At 46.4% G+C, this 14,217-nt stretch overlaps 2 protein-coding genes across 2 annotated transcripts in view; both read left to right on the top strand.

Moving 5' to 3' along the window:
* The window catches only part of MACF1 (microtubule actin crosslinking factor 1), a 230,379-nt gene that overhangs the window by 164,884 nt on the left and 51,278 nt on the right, over nt 1-14,217 (top strand). Inside the window, 3 exon segments of the mRNA XM_032594263.1 lie at nt 12,589-12,750; nt 12,946-13,116; nt 13,745-13,911. Coding sequence (XP_032450154.1) covers nt 12,589-12,750; nt 12,946-13,116; nt 13,745-13,911 — 500 coding nt within the window.
* KIAA0754 (KIAA0754 ortholog) lies at nt 1,182-5,281 on the top strand. Its single transcript, XM_030325246.1, is given in 4 exon segments — nt 1,182-4,472; nt 4,474-4,732; nt 4,734-4,886; nt 4,888-5,281. Coding segments are annotated over 4 exon segments (2,844 nt in total). The 5' UTR covers nt 1,182-2,352; the 3' UTR covers nt 5,200-5,281.

Here is a 14,217-nt window from a genome sequence, read left to right on the forward strand (position 1 = left end):
ATTGTACTCCTTGAGAAATGCAGCTGTCTCTGTTGGACAGTTTCCTGGGTTGCCCTTTGTACTTAACTGGTTTAACAGTCACCAGGTGATCAGATGGCTTTTGTAAAAGCCAAAAAGCTGTGGACAGGATTGTGGGCCACCTTTCTCTCGTATTTTCCGTTTTGAGACTTGAAATACAGACTCATGCCTTTGAGCTGGCCCCAGGGAGGCTCAGGTTTCCTTGGATGTGCGCCGCAATAAAGGAGCCCAGGTGTTAGGGCGTGGGTCTCTGCTGCCGGCATCTCCACCGCCCCACCTCTGCCCTCCTTCCTCAGTCTTTGCCACCTCTCATGTCTGCGGGCAGATAAATTCTGGTGGGAGGATGGACCAAGACCTGATGTACAGGAGAAGGAAAGAGAAGGTGCCTAGAGTTCATCCAATAACTTGGCCTCTGGGCCTAAGAGAATACGTTCGGACACCCAGAAAGTGCCGGGTTTAAGGCCAGAGTGTTGTTGGGCCCTGCAGGGGCGCGCTAAAGGTGACATTGGAGGGACTAGGACAGCCTTTGGTGATAGAGCTGGAGCCGAGAGCGATGCGTGCCGCCCGCCGCAGCCGGCACGACCCCGCGGGCAGATGGGGCCCCGAGTGGCCCCTGCCAGAACCCGCTGGCTGGGGGAGGCGGGGCGTCCCTTCTAGGTTCGCTCGCCCTTGGGCTGGGCTCGGAGCCCGGCGGGTCCGGACGCGGCGGGGGTGGCAGGGGGGTCGGGCCAGCGGGTGGAGGGCGGGGCTTTCCTTTGTCAGGGGATTTGCGCTGCGCCGCCGAGCCTTGCGCGGGTGCCGCCCCCCTCCTCTCGCCCTCTCGGGGGGGCGGGGCTCTCCCTCGGGCCCTGGGGCGCGGTGGGCGTGGGCTTGGTGAGCCGAGCGGCTGGCGCCGGGGCTCCCAGGCCCTGAACCGCGCGGAAGCCCCGCCCCCGCCGCCTCGGCCTCCAATCCTCTCCGCCGCACCCTCCTCCTCCGCTCGGGTCGCTCCTTTTCCCTGCCCCCGCCGCGGCTCCGCCTCCGCCCTCCTCCCCTTGGCTCTCCGCGTCGCGCTCCCGGGCTTCCAGGGGGGCTGCCCGGGCGGGGCGGCGCGGCGCGGCGGCGCGGGGAAGGGGGAGGAGAGCCGCTCGCCAGCCCAGCACTTGCAGCGAGCGGCGGGTGAGCGGGCCGCGCGGCGAGGGGGAGGAGGGCTCGCCCCCGCCCGGCCCGAGCGGAGCCTTTTGTTCCCAGCCAGAAGTTTTGCATGCCGGGACCGTGACAGCTGCGGGCGGGGAGAACGGCGGGGCCGCGGGGCCGGCGGTGGCGGAGAATAGAGGCGGCTGCTTGACATGCAGCCCACGGCGCGGCGGCTGCGGGCCGGGGACTGGCGGCGGCGGGGGAGGCGGCGCCCACAGCACGCGGGACTCAGCTGCCGGAGGGACAAACTAACTTCCTGAGCGCGGGACTGGAGGCCGGCGCGGCCCGGAGCCACCTGCCAGCCTGCGGTGAGGCAACCCTGGCCCTCAGGGCGCGCGGCATGGCGCGGGGGAGCGGGCCGCACTGAGAGAGCCCTTCGACCGGCCCTCGGCCGCCGCTGCAGCCTGCCGGCCTTTCAAAGGCCCGGCGCCGGGCTCCACTCGCCTTGTTTTGCGGCCACAGCGCAGGGCTGTTCTGGGAGCCACAACAATGCCATGATGTTTTGGAGACAGGAAGCCCCAAGCTGGCCCCGAATGAAGGACTTCCTGTGTTTAAAGTTGCAGGAATATCCGCCGACCAGCCCAGTTCAAATGCAAACACCCGAACTAGGGAGGACGAATGGCTAATTCAGACCAGCTGGACTCTCCAGGACTGGAACTGAGGATAAAATGAAAGGAATTCTTAGGAGCTTGGGCCATACTTGAAGACTGGGAAGGCTGTGCCATTGTTACTAAGGGACACAGTCGGTATAAAGCTTCTAACTCTGGGTGAGAAGTGAGTGGAACTAGGTATTGAATAAGACTGGGCAATATCAAATGATTTTTTTTTTTTTTTTTTTACTGACTGAATTAGAGCGGTGCTCTTAAAAACACACACAAGAGAAGCCATACAAGGAATTATTTTATATTTGTTGATTAAATTATACTGCTTATCTGTCTGCAACTATGAGGCTGTTAGCCTGTGAGGGAAAAACTGTTCCTCTTAGAAGCTCCCAGAATGGTTTCAGAGTTGGACTTGCAGGCTTTTTTGGAGGGCAGATCCAGTTGGTGGTCCTGGGTTGTGAACTGGTAAAAGGATTTTTAACTTCTGCAGAATGCATTTTTGGGTAACCTGTGAAAAACTTTTAAAAGATTGATGTTTCATCTTGATTGAAAAAGTATGGGTAAGCCACTCAGCAGGCCAGACTGTTTAAGGCAGAACCCCACCTGCCTGGGGAAAGGAGAGGAAGAGGATGGCTATATAGAGGATTGTTATGTTCCACAGAGATCTATATATGATACAATGAGAATAAATGAACAAATTGACCAGGGGTCAAAGCTTAATCAGACTTCAAAAAGCACCATGGAAAAGATGGAAGGAAGTACTATATCCAGTAATGGTACCTTAGGAGCAGCATCTAATGTTTTTGAATCGAGAGCACCAGAAGGCAAAAAGCTGGATGAGAGAATAATATTTGATGCACTAAAGTTAACCAGTGATGTGCAGAAGTCAGCACCTGTTCCACCCAGAAGGCGACCAAATGCAGAACGCAAAGATAATATTAACAGGAGATCATGGAAGTCTTTCATGCCACCCAATTTCCCAGAATTTGCAGAAAGGATGGAAGCTTCTCTCAGTGAGGTTTCAGAAGCCGGTGCTTCAAATCCTTCCTTGCAAGAGAAGAAGGAATCCAGTTCCGCATTGACAGAAAGTTCTGGTCATTTGGACAACAGGGAACCTCAGTCAGAGTCAGTGACTCTGGAACATGTGTCCAAATCCATAGATATTCCAGAAGTGCAGGATTTGAAAAACTTAAGTGGAGAGTGCCAAGACTTCAGATTGCAGCCGCCCAGTGAGCACTCTCCCCGTGAATTCCAGCCTCTAGAACCAGAAGCTGCAGCAGCAAGTGGTAACACAGATGTAATGCAGGAACACAGATTCTCAAGTGCAACCTGGCCCAGAGCCATGAAAAGTTTAGCTAAGGGAGGCTTCATTGAGAAGCAGCACCCCCTTGGGGACACAGCTTGCACTGTGGAAATGCCACCTCTTTCCCCTTGCCTGAGTGAGGAGCTGTTGGATCCAGAATTGCATTTTCTCATAACTCCCAGCCTGAGAGAGAAAACAGAGTCTGAGCTAAAGTTTGAGGAGGATGAGCGATGGATAATGATGGAAGCTGAGGAGGAGTGGGAGGAAGAGAAACTGTCAGAGAGAGGAAAGACTTTTCTAATGGCAGATGAGAAAAAGAACAGCCTGGCAGATATTTTTGAAGAAAAAGAACAAGCAAACACTGTAGCGGTGGCAGAGGATGGAGCGGATTGTTCAGCTGCTGTCATAAGGACTTTTGACCACCTAGCTCTCAGTCAGGTTTGCTCTGATGACCTACAGCTGGCTAAGAAACATTTGGCTTCTGTTCTCAAGGATACACCTCTTGATTACAGTTGTGTTTTCACAGGTGAGAGTGCTGTAGGTGAGCTGACAAATAGAACTGCTCAGGGGCTGGAGGGTCTTGTTTCTGATTTAGAATATACTGTTGGTCCTATTGATTCAGAGCAGCTCTCTGACACAGATTCAGTGCAGATGTTTCTTGAACTTGAAAAAGAGTGTTTATGTGAAGAAGGAGTAACTCCTCTAGTTGAACTGGAGAAGCAAGCCTCTTCTGAAGGGCTGGCCCCATCCCAGGATGCAGAAAATTCACTTGTAATTAGTCATTTTCCAGGGACTGACTTAGAAGAGGAACACATAGGCCTTTTAAATGTAAGGGTGAAAGACTCTGATACTGGATTGGATTGTGAATATTTTAATGCCCTGGATTCTTCTCAGGTGCCTAATGCTGTGGAACTTACTGCCCACTCTGATACCGTGGGAGACACTTCCACTGTTAGTGAGGAGGAGCATGACAAAGTGCCTTCTAGCCCCAAGACTGCAGGGGAATTTAAGTTCAGAAACCCAGGAGATCTGGAGTCTCTGGGAAAGCTGGACCCAGGAGGATTGCCCAACTCTGATCATAGGGCTTCTCATCCAGAAGACTTACTAGGCTTTGTAGCTGAGCTGGCCAAAGAAAATGGCAATCTGTCCCAGGTAGACTGCGGTCACACTGAGGGGAATTTTGAGGAGTGTGTTGAGAGGGTCCCCCTCAGTTGTGCTTTTAGCTATGAACTAACAGATGTTACCTCAGTATCTGAAGTAGAGGTGTTATCGCATGATTCATATTTACGAACAGATGAGATTCATTTGGAAAGTGAAAAAGGAGCTATTAATCAAGAAAGTAACAATCTGGCTTCCTTGGGAACCATGGACCCTTAGAATTGTCCAAGGAGAAAGTTTGGATGAGGATGGTGAGGTGCAAGAGCTGGGTAATGAAGCCAAGCTTTCGGAGGACCAAGCCCCAGCACATTTTCACAGAGCCTTCACAGGGCAGATCTTCCAAGCTCTCCAGAGGAAGTGCACAGAGTCAGATGGTCTTAATCTGCCCCTGCTGGTTGAAGGACCAAGACCTAGCAGAGATGGCTTGGAAACTGTGAATGAGACAAAGCCCAAGCTGACTGTGGCATCATCAGAGGGAGGGGAGGACAGAAATGAGAGATTCAGATTCACTGCTAAATCTCTTTCTAGAGGAGCAAATTACCAAGGTTAGTAGTACTGAACCAGTTTTGGAGGGATGGACACCCATCCACAGAAGCCTTTCACTGACTGCCTCAGTGCCACTGCAGAAGAGGTGCCCTAGATGCTGCCAGCACTCCTCCCAGAGGCAGACATCCAGCTGCTGCAGCTACTGCCCCACAGGTGGACACAACAGTTGATTCAGTGGCCGCCACAGAGGCACGTGTCCCAGTTGTTTCAGTGGCCACCACAGAGGAGGACATCCTGGCTTATCCCCCCAGCCGTTTGCAGTGGCTACCACGAGAGATGATATTCCAGAGGGATCTGTCACCCCAGCTTCTGCAGTGCCTGCTCCAGAGGAGCCTATTAACCCAGCTGATCGAGTGCCCACCTCGGAGGAGCCTGCCACCCCTGCTGTTAGAGTGACCACCCCAGAGGCGCCCACAGCCCCAGCTGCTGCAGTGCCCACCCCGGAGGAGCCTGCAGCCCCAGCTGATAGAGTGCCCACCACGGAGGAGCCTGCTGCTCCAGCTGATAGAGTGCCTGCCCTGGGGGATTCTGCCATCTCAGCTGCTGCAGTGTCCACCCTGGAGGAGCCTGCCACTCCAGCTGCTGCAGTGCCCACCCCAGAGGGGCCTGCCACTCCAGCTGCTGCAGTGCCCACCCCGGAGGAGCCTGCAGCCCCAGCTGATAGAGTGCCCACCCTGGAGGAGCCTGCAGCCCCAGCTGCTGCAGTGCCCACTCCAGAGGAGCCTGCCACTCCAGCTGCTGCAGTGCCCACCCCGGAGGGGCCTGCCACTCCAGCTGCTGCAGTGCCCACCCCGGAGGAGCCTGCAGCCCCAGCTGATAGAGTGCCCACCCTGGAGGAGCCTGCAGCCCCAGCTGCTGCAGTGCCCACCCCAGAGGAGCCTGCCACTCCAGCTGCTGCAGTGCCCACCCCAGAGGGGCCTGCCACTCCAGCTGCTGCAGTGCCCACCCCGGAGGAGCCTGCAGCCCCAGCTGATAGAGTGCCCACCCCGGAGGAGCCTGCCACTCCAGCTGCTGCAGTGCCCACCCCGGAGGAGCCTGCAGCCCCAGATGATAGAGTGCCCACCCCGGAGGAGCCTGCAGCCCCAGCTGCTGCAGTACCCATCCCGGAGGAGCCTGCAGCCCCAGCTGATAGAGTGCCCACCCCAGAGGAGCCTGCAGCCCCAGCTGATAGAGTGCCCACCCCAGAGGAGCCTGCAGCCCCAGCTACTGCACTGCCTGCTATGGAGGAAATGTTCCTTGCTGGTGCACCCCTCCTGGGAGATACTGCCCACACTGATTCTGTGCCTATCTCAGAAGAAGGAACTCCTGTTCTAGAAGAGGCTTCCCCTGCTAGAATGTGGATTAAGGGGGACCTTGAGTCCTCAGGATTTGAAATAAAAGAGGTGACTGGCACAGTGCTGCATGGGAAAGTGCCTCTGGCTGCAACTGATGAATTAAATTCAAATGAGGTAATTGTTGCTCATTTTGTTGGGAAAGGATCTGGGGAGTAAAGTGAGATGTGCAAGTTCCCTTGGTAGTGATTAGAAAGGGCACAGATAATCCTTTCTTTGGTTCTCTTTGGGGCACTGGACTATTCTGGTCTTTCTGTTGCATTTATGCACAAAATATGTCTTACTTTCATTTGGTGAAAAACTTTACAATTTGTATTTATAAACTGAGCCCAATAGTTGTTGGTTTGCATTTTGGAAAAGATTATTAGCTGGAACAGATGATTCTGCTTTTGAAGATTACAGTGACCATGTTCTGTCCTAAATCAAGAGGCTGCTCTTTAATTAGTGATGTCAGCAGTGAGGGAGGAGTGGGGGTGAGGGCTTTGGAGAGACACCTGAGATAGTTAGCCACTTGGCAAATTAGTTAGATGTCCTGAGTCTCTAGTTTGTGCATTTGTTAAGGCAGAACCCTGTGAGGATAACCTGATAACCCGTGGAAATCACTGTTGATATCTTCCCCCTTTCTCTCCCACATAGCTGTGTTGGTTAGTTGAAAGAATTCACCAAAACGGTTTGGGTGAAGGTGGTATCTAGATGTGTGAATAACAGCTTTTTAATACAAATGTGTGTTTCTTAAAGCCAGAATAAGGCATAATAAGGTTTATGAAAAATAGAGGTATTTTACCTATCTTGTCAAACTTTGTGTCCTGAAGCAAGTCACTCTTTTTCCTGGACCTCTTGTTTCCTGATCCATGAATGGGCTGAATGTCCTCCTGCATTCTGTCTGAGCTCCATGGTTCTGCAATTCTTAATGTCAGAGAACGGAAATGTGTTAGAAACCACCCGGAACAGTGTTCACATCCTTGAGCAGTCCTAGTCAAAGACTTTTAAGATTGGCAGCTTTCTATAGTTCACTGCCCCGGTGTCATTTGGGCAATGGTAAGGAATGAAGGAATTGGAAGTTTCATCTAATCTAATATAGCCAGGGATTACTGAGTACAGAGACAGAGGTGGTTTTGATTTGATACCATCCCTAGGGCCCCAAACCGTGCCTGCCTTGTAATAGGCATTCACTGTGACAGACTGAATGAATGAGTGAATATCCATCTGAATATCTGTGGATGCTACAAGAAAGATGGGTTCTCACATCCACCCCATTGCAGAGCCTTTCAGGGCAGCTTTGTCGGCTAGAGCACCAGTTAAATCTGCAGCTACCAGCGATGAAAAGTCATTTTGATTGCGGGCCACAAGTGGCCAACTTTGCTACAGATCCCCTGCTTAGCTGAGTGGTGGTGGTGTCCACCTTGGGCTTCACCACCTATTTTGTAAGGTAGCATCCCATCAAGCTTTCAGATTGTTGGACTGATTCCCTTTTCTGAGTTTTACTAAATTCGAAATGGACACTGGGATCCCAATAACTTGTCCAAAGTCACAGGCATTCTTGATTAAACAGAATATTTTTTTGTATAAAGCCTACAGCAATAATCAATGAAATACAGGTGTTAAATTTGTAAAGAGCTGATCAAATCTGCCTAAAGGAAAAAAAATCAGAGAAACCCTTAATATCAGTCTCAGATTCTCATCTACAAAATGAGTAAATGGGGCTAGGTAATTTCTGAGGATTTCCTCCAGCTCCAGGGGGGTAATCATTTATGAAATACTGCCTGATACAAACAACAGGAGAAGACAGTGGTAGCCCAGCTGTACAGTTGTCCATCTTTGAAGTATGGTTACTTTATGGAAGCAAGCAAATGCCTGCATTTGTGTACAAAAGAAATCTAAACCATCACCCCAACCGGGACATTAACCAATAAGAATGTAGAGAGGCTATTTTGAAAACTTTTATTGAAACAAAACAAATATTATAGTGGTAACATGAGCATACAGATTTTTCTGACCAGTGAAATATTATTGAGAGAAAAAGTTTTTCCAAGATGAGAGATGTATGGATTTCATTTCTTCCCAAATGGTTCCTAGAGGCAACTGAACCCGTCATTTTAATACGTAAACACTTAGAACTCAGTAAGTGATCATACCTGAAATGTAGTTTAAACGCTGTGTGTGTATGTGTATATACAAATATACACATGTATACATGGTTAAAATAGATATAAACTTTCTAATAGCATTAACAAGAAAATTCGGTGGAAGAAGCAAAATGCTAGAACTTATTTACTATCCCTATAGTGGAATTCAGACCCACTAAGAGCAGTCTGTGGTTATTTAAACCCTTTTCTCTTTTGCAGACTTCCTTAGTTTTATTTCCAGAGACTGGTTCAATGGAAGAAAAAAAATCTTTGGTATAAAACTAGGGGTTCTATAACATTCAAAATTGCCAAGAAAGTCTTTTACAGCAAAAGTTGGGAAGCCTCACAATCTTAGTTCAGTGTTTGAATGCTCAGCTAATCAGCAGAACCTTCCTAAATTTGTTTGCCTTCCCTAATACCATTTCTATACAAGGATTCATTCATTCACTGGATAAATATTTATTGTGTACCTACTCTGTGCCAGGTATTGGGGCTCCTGCAGTGAATAGAATTGGCATAGTCCCTCCCCTTGTGGAACTTCTGCTACAGTAATGGAGGCAAATATTGAGCAAAAAGACACAAATACAGGGTTGCCTGGCTGGTTCAGTCAGAAGAGCATGTGACTCTTGATCTCAGGGTGGTGGGTTTGAGCCCCACACTGAGTGTAGAGATTACTGGGGGGGGGGGGGGGAACCTTTAAAAAAAGAGACACAAATATGTAGTTAGAAATCACAGCAAATGTTTTGAATGAAAAATAAAGGCTGTAATACATAATAGGGATGTTTCATTTTGATTGTGTCAGGGAAAGGATTTTAAAACTGAAACCTGAAGGATACCTAGAAATTATTTAGGCAGAGTCAGAGGGAAAAATATGCCAGGTAAAGGAAATGGAAGCTGGGAAGACTTTGGGATGTTAGGACTCTAAGAAGGCCAAGTGGCTAGCCCACAGTAAGCAAGGGTTCTGGAAGAGGGCCTTGAAGTAAATCTGGGGAGGTAGGAAGAGGCCAGATGATGCAGGGACTAAGAAGTTTTCAAAAGGATCTATACTTTAAAAGCCATGAGAAGCTGTTGAGAGATTTTAAGTAGGGGAGCGAAAGGATTTCATTTACATTTTTAAAACATTACTCACAGCTTGAAGATAGAGCAAACCAGTCTGCACAGACAGTAAACATTCTCAACGTTGGGGTTTATAAATCTCAGATTTATTTTGTCTTATATTTTATTAGTTTGTCTTATGATTGGCATGAAATATAGAAAACACTGAATGGTTTTCAAAAACAAATCACTCTGGTTGCTGTATGTGGAGTGCATTATAGGAGATCAAGGACAGTAGAAAGGCCTGCTAGGTTACTGCAGTTGGCCAGATGGCTTGAACTGGAGAGATGTCACTGGATTTGAAGATGGTTGGATACAATATATATTTGTGTGTGTGTGTGTGTGTGTGTATGTATGCGTGTGTATATACACACATGTATGTATGTATATAATATATATATTATATATACACACATATATGTATACATACGTGGTGTGTGTGTGTGTTGGATGTAGAATCAACAAGACCTGATAATGGCTTTTATGTTGAGAAGGAGGGAGAAGGAAAGGGGTGTTTATCAGGGTTGGCTTCTCGATTCTAGTTTGTACAAGTGAGCAGATGGGGGCAGTAGTAAATTGTTGATGTAGATAAAAACAGTTTTTAGGGGAGAGGAAAGGGAGAAGTTTTGAGGTACCGTGATTTCATTCATATGCCAGTATTAAAGTACTTGGATGGGCATACACACACACATTTTAGCCATAAGCATCATGGTTAATATTTAAAGATGTGGGAATGGATGGAATTGCCAAGAAGAGAGCCCAGAACTGACATCCTTCCCTGATCCCCACACCCATAGACTAACATCTCTCTAGAAGAGAAGGAGGAAGAGAATAAAGGAAATTTAAAAAAAAAAAAAAAAAGGATCAGGCAGGATAAAAACTAGGAGAATGTGGTATTACCAAAGATAAAACTGTTGTAAGAAGTTCTTTGGGAAATTTTCTGTTTTATGTCCCAGTTGCGTCTTACACTCTTGCAGTAATTTTTGCTAGTATTCTGCTCTGGGAAATATCTGCCAGCTCTGGTTGGTTAATAACATGGCACAGCCCCATTGAAATACTGAGGAGTAGGAATTTTAATGCATCTAAAAGCACTGATTTTGCAGAACAGCTTTATTTGGGAGTTGAGAGAAGGGAGCAACTGTTTTTAAATTTACTTTAACATTCTGTTAATTTGTGTTCAAAATAAATACTTAGTATTTATTTAGAGGTACTCTCATAGATTTTTAAAACTCTGGAAAAAGATGAAACACCCATTCCCTCTCAAATTAATCCATAGAGTGGAGGTTGAGAAATGGAGGAAGGAATCCCTGATGTTTCTATAGGAAATGTTCACTGACAAAGTAAATGGAATTCCTTAAAAAAGAATTAACTCTATTATATGAAAGAGGTTACTAAGCTATTTAAATATATTTTACTTTTCTATGTCATTTATATGGCTTGTCCAATAGAGCTTCTTGCCAAGATGGAGATACTCTCTATCTGTGTTGCCCAGTACAGTAGGCACTTAGCCACACATGGCTGTTGACCACATGAAATGTGGCTAGTGTGGCTAAAAACTGAATTTTTAGTTAAATAGCATTAAATAGCTGCTAGCTACCATACTGGAAAGCACAGAAAGAATTTAAATGCCACAGTATGAGACAAGACTTGCTTACTGGATAAAAGGGTGCTCTTCAGTGTGGGCTTGACATCTTCCCTCCTTACCTTTTGTTTTCTGCTTTCTTTGCCTTTCCAACCCCCACACCCTATCACCAACCACCATTTTGTTGAACCCAAGCAACTTAAAACATGGGAGTTGTTTTTTCCCCCCTCTGCTTTGATTTTTCTGCAGTGAAAAAACATCTTTAGTAGAAAATGGAATCCTAGCGCTTGCCTTTTCTGGGAACCCTGTTGTTGGGGAAACAGTCATTTTTAGCTGAACCGCCTTGTAGTGTTGCCTAACAAAATATGGTGTAATCAAATTATAGTATAAAATGAAGCCCACTGGTAATTACCTTTGTAACCTTCCTTTTTTAGTGTTCCCTGGGGCTTTTCCTCCCTGGTGACTCGCTTATCCAGCCATCATAACCCATTCTTTCAAGAACAAGTTTCCTGCTTCAAGTGTGAACTATAGTCTCATATAAGTCAAAATTAATCTTACCCAAACTTATATCTTTCTTTTACATTTTTGTCCTCTTCCATTTTCTGTCATTCTTTGGCTTTAATTGACTCACCTATCTCACTGAAACTGAAGGAACATTTTATAGAAGAAAAAAAATAGAAATAAATCCACATTGGATCTATGGGGAATGTGTGGAATGTGGCTGATTTTATCCTCTGATAATTGAGAAGAATCTGATCTTAGGGACAATTATTTATTTCATTCTTTTCTTTAATACCATTACAGTGTCAAAGTATTATCTTCTCTTTGTTTCCTTTTAGAACTTTCTAAGTCATAATGGATCTTATTAACAGCAGGGGAGAGAAACATGCATTGTTTGTTACACTTATTCACATTGTTTTAAAATTCCATTGTTTAATGGTGAACATGGGTAGACAGTATTATAATTTTAAAAATACTTTCTGTATATCTGCATCTCAGAGTATGAAGTTGGTAAGGACATTTCCCAATATTACTGGCCCGTTTCCCTTTGTAATCTCGGGAATACTGTCTCAAGATTATTAGCAGTGTGTGGTCTGTGGCCCTGGAACAGAGTGGAATTAAGTGACCACAGGGGGATTAAACTGTGAGGTTGGTGTTTTTCACAACATTAATATGTTTTAATTAATTGAATTATGAGTCCTAGTCAGAGAAGAATGTTGCATATATCAGTGGTCAGTTAAAGGTATTCCCCAAGGTATTTTTAATCTTAAATACTAGTCATTTGGTATTACTCTTCTCTTTTAGGATTGATAGACAGCACATTTTATGATATCTTGAGGCTGATTTTTCTCTATCCTCTGTAGCTTTTTGCATTAAAAATTAAGCAAGCAGAAACCAACCAACCATGAGTCATTGGGTTAAAGACCTCTAAGTAGTGCCATAACTCTCTGTAATTGTCCATAGGAGGATGTACTGAAATATGAAACCGCATGTTTCCTTGATAGTTCCCTATACAAATGGCTTGTTTTCTCTTTTTATTCCTGCTCCTCCTCTGTTAAATCATAAATCTCCCAAGAATGACCAGTCACTGTGTGGTATAGAGGGTCTGGTTGCTACCTTTAGATTAAAACTTTGGCTTGTAATTATCTAGATGTTTCAGAAAGAACAGGTGGATCCTCTTCAGATGAAGCTACAGCAGGTGAATGGACTCGGCCAGGGGTTGATTCAGAGTGCCGGAAAAAACTGTGATGTGCAGGGTTTGGAACATGACATGGAAGAGATCAACGCTCGATGGAACACACTGAACAAAAAGGCGAGTGGCGAGGGGCTAACTCTAGTGCATTGGGAATGGAGGGCTTAGAAAGGCACATCTCAATTGTAGGTTTCCCTGCAACCTGAATGCAAATACAGATTCAGCAGTTGGAAAATATAATTAGGAAAGGGGGGTCAGTAGTCATTTAAAAAGCTCTCTCCTCTCTCACAACGAGCCTCTGCATCTGTGATACAGGTTGCACAAAGAATTGCACAACTGCAGGAGGCTTTGTTGCATTGCGGGAAGTTTCAAGATGCCTTGGAGCCATTGCTCAGCTGGTTGGCAGACACTGAGGAGCTCATAGCCAATCAGAAACCTCCATCTGCCGAGTATAAAGTGGTGAAAGCACAGATCCAAGAACAGAAGGTAAGTGAGAATGTTGGGACAGTGAACTGTAACAGCCGTAGGGAGTGGCAGACAACACATTGGCTCATTTAGGAGTATTCAGGAGTTTTAGTAGGAATCCATGAAAAGAAAGGTGGAAGTTGATTTGCATCATCTTACTTCAGTCTACCAATTTACTGTGGCACACACTGGACCGAACAGTAGTTCGGTGTATTTATTCGTGTATTCTACTCCAGTGTTTCATGCACAGCTTTTTCTTACAAGGTTTTTGGAGTTTTCAGGGTCAGCAATATTCTGAATAATGTTGTGTGTCATGTATAAGGTGCTGTCTGTATTTTTGGCTTGGTTTAATTTCCCTTTTAGTGCATTTTTCTCCTGATTCAAACTAAGTTCCCTATTAGTCGCATAATGACTGTCACCCCTCTATTTAAAAATGTAAGAGTGTGAAGTTTATGCTGGTGCTAGGAGCTATGCTGCATCTCACGTTTTTGCCTCTGGATGAAAAAAAAGCTACCATTATTCAACTCAGTTTAGGATTTGGTGGGGTGGGGGTTTGGGGATCTTTCGCTTGTATTTTCTTCCTTATTTCAGATTTCAAAGTGACATTGTGTTATCACTTTTCACTCTCCTTCAACACTGTGTGCACTAGTTGCTCCAGCGGCTCCTTGATGATCGAAAGGCCACAGTAGATATGCTTCAAGCAGAAGGAGGCAGAATAGCCCAGTCTGCTGAGCTGGCTGATAGAGAGAAAATCACTACACAGTTGGAGGGTCTTGAAAGTAGATGGACTGGACTACTCAACAAGGCAGCAGCCAGGTAAGGGCAAAGGGGTTTTGAGGAATGGGTCAGACAAGGGTTTTTTTTGTCCAGTTTTTAACTTGAAGTGCTCTGTAAGGTCCTGGATGAGTCATAGAGAGCTCTGGAAGGTGTGTAATGGCTTTTATCTTGAAGAGGAATACGTTCTTGGAGATGATCCTCATAATCACAGTAGCTCTCAGGAAATGAGCCTCAGCTACTCCATGAATTTCTCAGAACTGGAAGATTCATTGCTCCGTGTTGCTGTTCTGCTGTGATACAATCATGGTTCCAAACCGACAGACACAGACGCCTACAATCCAGCCA

This window comes from Lynx canadensis, chromosome C1 (genome assembly GCF_007474595.2).
Source record: "Lynx canadensis isolate LIC74 chromosome C1, mLynCan4.pri.v2, whole genome shotgun sequence".
NCBI lineage: Eukaryota > Metazoa > Chordata > Mammalia > Carnivora > Felidae > Lynx > Lynx canadensis.